Genomic DNA, 9,832 nt, shown 5'->3' with positions numbered 1-9,832 from the left:
TGTGGTTGTTGTTGTTGTTATTTGTGTGTGTGTGTATGAAGGTATGTGGCTTAGTGGTTTGGGCATTTGGTTTATGAGCATGAGGACATAAGTTCAATTCCCATCAGGAATTCCATAAATACACATTTTTATGTAGTGATTTCTGCCTCACTGTTGCTCTGTCTCATTCTAACTTTTCATCATCTGACACAAGATCACCTCCTTCAGTCCCCACTCCCTTCTTAAAATTCCCTGTCTTGCAGGTTACTTGGTGACCCTGCCGTTGCTGGTGCCACATAAAATGCATCCAGTCGACACTGTGAAGTGGTTGGCATTTGGAAGGGCGTCCAGCTGTAAAAGCCATGCCAAAACTGAACTTGCCTGTGCTTGTGCCACATAAAAAGCACTCAATCCGCTCTATAGAGTCTCTGCTAAGATCTGAAGAAAGAATTGTAATTCCGAAATATCATCGGACTATAGATAACCAAATTACAACAGGTATATAGTCCATTTTTTGTTTTATAGTGTATTGTTGTACCATTCTAAACTTTTATTCTTTACAAACAATACACAATGCTTCAAGCGAACTACAATACTCTACTAACATCAAGAAGTCTTCTCATGAATGTGATCTGGACATTACTGTCAGCAGCGGTTTGCGCTGGACAAAGCACATCTCTAAAATTGTCAAGAAGGCCGAGGGGTGTCTTGGCATCTCTCAGCCGCTTTGTAAGCTACTCTCCAGCTATCTAAAAGCTGTACCTGGCTATGGTGCAGCCACACTTGGAATTTGCATCACCTGTCTGGAACCCCTATCTTGCTCAGGACATTGACCTCCTGAAAACTGTTCAGAGATGTTTAACCAAGTGAATATCCTCCATCAGGCATCTACCACACTCTGAACGCTTTGCTTCCCTGGGCAAGCTGGCAGAAACACAGCACTCCAAAAAGATGAAAGGCAAAGTTGACCTCAGCAGAATTTGAACTCGGAATGTAAAGGCTGTGAGCTGGCAGAAATGTTAGCACCCTGGACGAAATGCTTAGTGGTATTTCGTCTGCCGCTACGTTCTGAGTTCAAATTCCGCCAAGGTCAACTTTGCCTTTCATCCTTTCAGGGGTCGATAAAATAAGTACCAGTTACGCACTGGGGTCGATGTAATCGACTTAATCCCTTTGTCTGCCCTCGTTTGTCCCCTCTATGTTTAGCCCCTTGTGGGCAATAAAGAAATAAGATACATTGAAGCTCTGACTTGGTAAATACCCACAAAATTATTAACCATCATGCCAACAACTATCTTGTGGGAATGCCTACAAAGTCAGATAACAGCACAGTTCCCATGACTTTCAGAAACATTTTTCCACACTCAGAGTTACTGAAGCATGGAACAGACTACCTGCATCAGTTGTTAGCTGCCAAGACATTGCATCCTTTAAAACCTCCCAGCTTCCTGAAATTCGCCAACTCCACACCTGATATCCTACCCACCTCCATACGCATGCACACATGTATATCATGACACATTCACTGTTCACTTTCCTGACTTCTGTACATAATTCTCTGTACGGTATATGCACCTGTGATGAGTTGTAGTGCAGCTGACCACTATATACGATAATTCCATTATTATTTAAAGTTATTTTACTAAATTCTTGGTTATTTTCAAAATAATTGAAACAAAGGCAGTGTATTTCAACAGAAATATGGTAACGAAAGGGTTAAAGTAAGCTAAATTTAACCCTTCCATCAAAATAAAGTTAATACAGTTCTATGTTGAAGAGATGAGGAATTACGTACCAACAAACAAGATGAGGGTAAATATCCGTCAAATGTAAATAATGTAAATAAAGACAAAGTTATTTTATTAAATTCTTCGATATTTGCAAAATTAAATTGAAACAAAGGCGGTATAGTTCAACAGAAATATGGTAACGAAAAGCATTGTTAAAAAAACCCCCTCAACTGAAGTCCAAGGAAGGTAATTCAGTCATTTACAAATATTCAGCTTTGTCCAAGATGATTCCACATCAAAATGAATCGTGGGTAGGGAGGGACCTATTGGTGGACGCTACATATACTAGACATAGCAGTCAAATCTATCTCCCGCTAAATACATAATATGATTCATATGGTCTGTGGCCATGCTGGAGCGCTGACTTGAAATGTTATTTGAACAAACTGAACGCCAGTGCATATTTCTTTTTTTACAGTCTGGTATTTATTTTTTCTGCTTCTTTTTGGGGATGTAAACAAACGAACACTACTTGTCAAACATTGGTGGGGGAACAAACACGAAGACACACACGCACAAATATATATCATTATAGCTGTTCCATTCAAGACCAGCGTGCCATTTAGTGGATTACATTTGTCCAGCATAATCCTCCTTCATATACATAAATAGAAACATATATACATACATCTGTGTGTGTGTATATATATATATATATATATATATATATATAAATGGGTGTGTGATAAGAAACTTGCTTCCCAACCAAATGGTTCCAGGCTCAGTCCCACTGTGTACTACTTTAGGCAAGTGTCTTTTACTATAGCCCAAGGCTGACCAAAGCTCTTGTTAATGGATTTGGTAAATGGAAACTGAAAGAAGCCGCAGTGTAAATGTACATCCTTCCATCCATACATACGTAAATACAAATGAAAATACCCTGTTGATGTTGTTGAAATGGCAATGAACGAGCCCTGGATCTAGGTTAGAAACCAGCACTTTCTCTATTGGTAAGAAATCTTGAAATAAAATTGAATAACGGCGTACATACATACAGGGCTTACCAAATAACTGTTTGTTTAGCAAATAAATGCACGAAACTTCCAGCACTATAATTGCCAATTATTAATATGATACAATACACTACATGGTGGAATTCTGATATAAGCACCCGATATAACTCCGCAATACTCTTTTATTTTGGGGAATTTTCAGTAAAATTTTTGCAAATTTTTATTCTCACTTGGGAATTCATACAATTATGCAAAACATTGTTTTTGTGTGTGTGTAATTTAGCTGATGTTGAAGGACGATTTAGCTGTTGTTTTTAGCACATCTCACGACCACCTGATACCTTCCTTCCCATAAACATATTTAATAGAGCGATGATGCTCCCAAACGATGGTCCATTACTGGGATTTAAGCAAAAAAAAATTTGGACTGTCCCTATTTTAAACTTTGCTTAAAAAAGAATTTGAAAAAAGAGCAGAACTTTTAGGATTTATGGATGTGGGGTGGGCTTAAAAAATTAAAAAGAAATTTTTTTTTCATAATCGTATGAATTCTCGTGTGGAACACAAATTCGCCAAAAAAAAATTCTGAAAATTCCCCCAAATAATAACGTTATGAGGAGTTACATGGGGTGTTTAAACCAGAATTGTGCCATCTCTCTCTCTCTCTCTCTCTCTCTCTCTATATATATATATATATATATATATATATATATATATATATATATATACATGGAAGATTGCCTATATATATATATATATATATATATATACATGGAAGATCGCCGCCAATGCTTTTCTTTAAGCCTGGTTCTTATTTTAATTGTCGTTTGTGCTGAATTGCAAAGTTACGGGGACATAAACAAACGAATACCAGTTTTTAAGTGATGATGAGATACAAATACAAAAGCAAAACCGACAACACTAAACAGAAGTTATGTCGGATTTTGCCGACGCTATAGTACACAATTACTTTGTATAGCTTACAAAGCCTTGTTCCGTTCATAATTACAACAGAGAATGTGCTTTGTGCCTGTGAATCACGACACGTACTACACACTGTCGTCTCCTCTTCCCACTTCTCTAATAGTCAGTTATACAACATCTCTGCTACCACCTCACACTCTCTTACATCCTCGTCCGTCATCTAACCAGCCAGCCCAACCAGCCAAACCGGCCCGCCCGCCGTGCTCGCAAGCTCTGCTCGCCCGCAACCGGAAGTCACCCATCATGCAACAGCAACAATGCCGTTGAACGCAAGGGCGTCGTGCGGGAGGCCTTCTGAGTCTCCTATTATTGCTTAATTTACCCCCTTTTTTTTTTTTTAAAAGAAACCTTACTCTGAGCCTTCTTACACACACACACACACATATATATATATCACATATATATACATATCCATATATCTATATTGGGGGCTGAGCCCCGCCGAACCCGAAGTTTAACCGAACAAAATAACGAGCCAACCCAACCAGCGAAACGAACCCACACAACCTGATCTACCAGATTACGTCCGTTTGGGTTCTGGGTACTAAGTTCGAACCCTTGCCGGAAGTTCTTCGTGTCTACACGGCATTTAGTTGACGTATAAAGTGAAAAGGAACTCTCACCAGACTCGTCATCTACAAACTTCACTGGCTTTGTCACAAGAGGACTGTCTTCCGTAATGGTACGTATATCACATATATATATATATATATATATATATATATATATATATATATATATATAATGTGTGTGTGTGTATAGAGCGGGTGTGTATTATATTTATATATTATGTATTACTTTGTGACATCCTTAAGGATGGAGTCTATCTATCTATCTTGTATAAAGAGTTGGTATGTAGTATATACGTTACATAAGGATTATGTGTCTGTATGTATGTATAATACATATATACATAGATATGTGTATATATATATATATATATATATATGTATGTATCTATATATGTGTGTGTGTGTCTTGGATATTGTACGTTATGTATTCGCTCTGCTGAAGAGGACAGCTAGCCATCAGGGATGGTGTGTAGAATTTGTGTACAATATGTGTTTATATATATATATATATATATATACATACACACACACACACATATATATATATCTATATTGCATGTATGTATATTGATTGGATACAGTGTGTATATTATTATATCGGTTATTCATATATACACAATATATATATCGGTTATTATATATACACACATATACACAATATAGGTTCAGTATATAATGCCTCTAAAGTATATAAACACACTTTTTTTTACTTGTTCCAACCATGTAGTGTCATATATGATCTCACTTACCCATACTGGAAATCGAAACCGGATTGTCTAGATGTCCGTGTATATCGAATGTACGTTATGTATTTGCTTTTGTACTTTATCCATTGTATGCATATGTGTGTGTGTGTGTGTTTATAGCATAGTGTGTCATCATTTAACGTCACCTTTTCCACGCTGGCATGGGTTGGACAGTTCATTATGAACTGACGAGTCAGAAGACTGTGTTGAGCTTATGTCTACTTGACCTCTCAAACGAGTAGGGTACAATATTGAGTGGTACTTATATATATATTATATACTGTGTATATAGAACAGTTTCATGTAGTCGTTTCTTCATGAATGACGTGTATATATCATATTGTATAGTATGTATATTATATATAGATTCACACAATATGAGGTAAGTCTGGAAAGATTACAGAGGTGCTAGAGCGGAGATGTGTGTGCTATGTACAAGAGGTAAGGTAGAGAGGCACCTCAGCCAGACTCATGAGGGAGTCACATAAGTACATGATTCTGGGTTGGTCGGCTTGGCATATTGATGGCTGAAAAAAAGGCATAGATGAAGTAACTTGGTCAGCATATGTGACCAATAAGATCATCATCGTTTAACGTCCGCTTTCTATGCTAGCATGGGTTGGACGATTTGACTGAGCACTGGTGAAACCAGATGGCTGCACCAGGCTCCAATCTGATCTGGCAGAGTTTCTACAGCTGGATGCCCTTCCTAATGCCAACCACTCCGATAGTGTAGTGGGTGCTTTTACGTGCCACCAGCACGAAGGCCAGTCAGGCGGTACTGGCAACGATATATATATATATATATATATATATCATCATCGTTTAACATCCGCTTTCCATGCTGGCGTGGGTTGGACGATTTAACCAAGGACTGGTGAACCAGATGGCTGCACCAGGCTCCAATCTGATCTGGCAGAGTTTCTACAGCTGGATGCCCTTCCTAACGCCGACCACTCCGAGAGTGTAGTGGGTGCTTTTACGTGCCACCAACACGAGGGCCAGTCACACAGTACTGGCAACGGCCACGCTCAAAAAGGTGTTTTTTACGTGCCACCTGCACGGGAGCCAGTGTATTGGAGTGCTTTTTACGTGGCACCAGTACAGGCGAGGTCAGTTTTGGCGTGGTTTTTACAGATATATGCCCTTCCAAATGCCAGCCACTTTACAGTGTGGACTGGATGCTTTTTACCTGGTACCTGCACTGGCAAGGTCAACTATAACTTGCAAGACAAAAGAACCTTTGAGAGGGTAGAGGGCATTATTTAATATCTGTTGGCTTGGCAGGAGCTGGTGAGCCTGAGGACTGCATCAAGCTTTCCTGTCTGCTTTCTACAGCTCGGCTGGATGCCCTTCCCAATGCAAACTATTTTACAAAGTGTATTGGATGTTTTTTATGTGGTATTGAGGGCGGTAGCTTTGTGCCAGACATGATAGAAACGGACAGGCACATACGTCTTGCTGGAGAGGAGATACGTGGCTACCTCTCATTATATAAGGGTGGGTGGCTTTGTGTTAGGTGTTGAGAGGTTAAAGTATGATAGAAGGGACAGGAACAGGTTTCTTGCTGGAGAGGAGATACATGGATACCTCACATTATATAAGGGTGGGTGGCTTTGTGTTAGGTGTTGAGAGGTTAAAGTATGATAGAAGGGACAGGAACAGGTTTCTTGCTGGAGAGGAGATACATGGATACCTCACATTATATAAGGGTGGGTGGCTTTGTGTTAGGTGTTGAGAGGTTAAAGTATGATAGAAGGGACAGGAACAGGTTTCTTGCTGGTGAGGAGATACATGGATACCTCACATTATATAAGGGTGGGTGGCTTTGTGTTAGGTGTTGAGAGGTTAAAGTACGATAGAAGGGACAGGAACAGGTTTCTTGCTGGAGAGGAGATACATGGCTACCTCAAAATAGTCAAATCTGGTCTCTCACATCTGCCCTACAGTGCCATTCTTAAAATATACAATCACATCATTGAAATCTCAAAGCTATGAGATAATGCAGGATTAATTTAAAACAATGTGGATAAATAAGGATTATATTTGATAGAACAGTCTGAATGTTAGAGAGTTAATATCTGTTTTCTATCTGAGAAGCCTACAATACATCCTGGGTGTATATCCTGGTAATACAGGCTGCTCAACGCTGAGGTCCTGAATTATGCAGGCCTTCCCAGCATGTTCACCCTGTTTTGGCAGTGCAGACTGCGCTGGCTAGGATGCGTCCACTGCATGAAGGATGTCCGCATCCCAGAGAACGTTCTCTATGGGGAGCTGGCGTCTGGAAGAAGAGCCACTGGCCAACCTCAGCTGTGATACAGGGATGCTTTATAAAGAGATTTGAAGGCCCTTGTTATCAACATAGAGTCTTGGGAGAGCCTTGCAGCTGACCAGCCAACATGGAGGGACACCCTGAATGAGCACCAAGTCAGGGGAAAGAGGTTAATGAGCAGAGGAGCAGACAAGCAAGCCCAACAAAAGGGGCCATTTGTGTGACACCAGTATCTGCCATGACTGTGATTAGTAGTATTTCGTCTGCCACTACGTTCTGAGTTCAAATTCTGCCGAGGTCAACTTTGCCTTTCATCCTTTCGGGGTCGATTAAATAAGTACCAGTTACGCACTGCGGTCGATGTAATTGACTTAATCCCTTTGTCTGTCCTTGTTTGTCCCCTCTGTGTGTAGCCCCTTGTGGGCAGTAAAGAAATATGACTGGGATTTTGCTCAGCTTGATGGGGCTTCTTTTCAAGCGCAACATAATGCCAAAGGTCTGTCGTTGCCTCTGTGAGGCCCAACACTCGAAAGAACTCAGCCACTTTGCTTCCGTGAGGCCCAACGATTCAAAGGAACTCAGATACTTTCACCTCCATGAGGCCCAACACTTGAAAGGAACTCAGCCACTTTGTTCCGTGAGGCCCAACACTCAAAAGGGACTCGGCCACTTTGCCTCTGTAAGGCCCAATGCTCCAACAGTGCTCTTTACGTGCCACTGGCATGGGTGCCAGTTACATCAACATCAGCTATGATTAGATTTCACTTGGCTTGACTGGTCTTCTCAAGCGCAGCATAACGCCAAAGGTCTCCGTCACTAGTCATTGCCTCTGTGAGGCCCAACATTCGAGGATCATGCTTCACCACTTCATCCCATGTCTTCCTGGGTCTACCTCTACCACAAGTTCCCTCCACAGTTATAGACCAGCACTTCTTTACACAGCTGTCCGCATTCATACGCATCACATGACCATACCAGTGCCGTCGTCTCTCTTGCACACCACATCTGATTCCTCTTATGCCGAGCTTTTCTCTCAAGATACTTACACTCTGTTGAACAGGCACATTGATGTTGCACATCCAGCAAAGCATACTGGCTTCATTTCTTTCCAGCCTATGAATTTCCTTGGCTGTCATAGCCCATGTTAAACTGTTGTGTAACATAGATATTCGCACACAGGCATCATACAATCTGCTTTTCACTCTGAGGGAGAGGCCCTTCATTGCTAGCAGAGGTAGGAGTTCTCTGAACTTTGCCCAGCCTAATCTTATTCTCACAGCTACGCTATAGTAGTACCCTGCTCCGCTACTAACTTGGTCACCTAGATAACAGAAGCTACATACACTCGTAAACACAGGCAAACATACACACACATTCACACACAAACATACATATATACACATAAATAGATACGGACACAAACACATACACGCATACACATACACGCATACACATACATAAACTCCTGCATATGCACACATAAACACACAAGCAAGCACATACACATACACAAACGCATACACACAAACTCATACATCCATACATACACACAAACATATACATACACACAAATATATACATACGTTCATATGCACACACATAAATACATACATACATGCAGGAGTGGTTGTGTGGTAAGTAGCTTGCTTACCAACCACATGGTTCCGGGTTCAGTCCCACTGCGTGGCATCTTAGGCAAGCGTCTTCTACTATAGCCTTGGGCCGACCAAAGCCTTCTGAGTGGATTTGGTAGACGGTAACTGAAAGAAGCCCGTCGTATATATGTGTGTATATTTGTGTATTATTGTACATATGTATATTATATGTGTGTATTATTCCCTATAAATATATTTATTTATATAAGGGCATTACTACACATAAATGCCTCACGTTAAGAGGGACTCTAAAGTCAAACTTTTAGAGTCCCTCCTAGCGTGAGGCATTTATGTATAGTAATGCCCTTATACAAACATATATATATATATATTTATATTTATATATATTTATATATATATATATATATATATATATATATATACATATACACACACATGCACATATACTGCGTTAGCATTTACGTATGTGTTTAGGATATTACGCTGCTTGACAAGGCTACAGGAAGCCACTCCAAAGCGTCCCTTTCCTCCGAGCGAGCTGTCCTGTGTTGCATCTGTGAAAGAGGTGTGCTACATGAAAGAGGAAATTAGGAGAAATATATCATTACATGTTTTATATCATGCTGGTTTTCATTGATTGTGGTAGATTCTTAAACGGGTGGTTAATTGCAGTACGTATATTGCATGTATGTAAAGGCGCAGGAGTGGCTGTGTGGTAACTAGCTTGCTTACCAACCACATGGTTCCGGGTTCAGTCCCACTGCGTGGCACCTTGGGCAAGTGCCTTCTACTATAGCCTCGGGCCGACCAAAGCCTTGTGAGTGGATTTGGTAGACGGAAACTGAAAGAAGCCCGTCGTATATATGTGTATGTATGTGTGTGTGTGTGTGTCCCCCAGCATCGCTTGACAACCGATG

The 9,832-nt window shown here is 40.5% G+C and overlaps 1 protein-coding gene across 1 annotated transcript in view; it reads left to right on the top strand.

Annotated features, from left to right (window-relative positions):
- Nucleotides 1–3,942: 3,942 nt before the first annotated feature.
- Nucleotides 3,943–9,832, top strand: part of LOC106871536 (exportin-6) — a 34,507-nt gene continuing 28,617 nt past the window's right edge. The window contains exon 1 of the mRNA XM_089345179.1: nt 3,943–4,388. Within this exon, the coding sequence (XP_089201305.1) occupies nt 4,386–4,388 (3 nt within the window). The 5' untranslated portion in view covers nt 3,943–4,385. The remainder of the gene's footprint in view (nt 4,389–9,832) is intronic.

This window comes from Octopus bimaculoides, chromosome 29 (assembly GCF_046866305.1).
Source record: "Octopus bimaculoides isolate indiv1 chromosome 29, ASM4686630v1, whole genome shotgun sequence".
NCBI lineage: Eukaryota > Metazoa > Mollusca > Cephalopoda > Octopoda > Octopodidae > Octopus > Octopus bimaculoides.
This window is presented reverse-complemented; position numbering and strand designations above follow the sequence as displayed.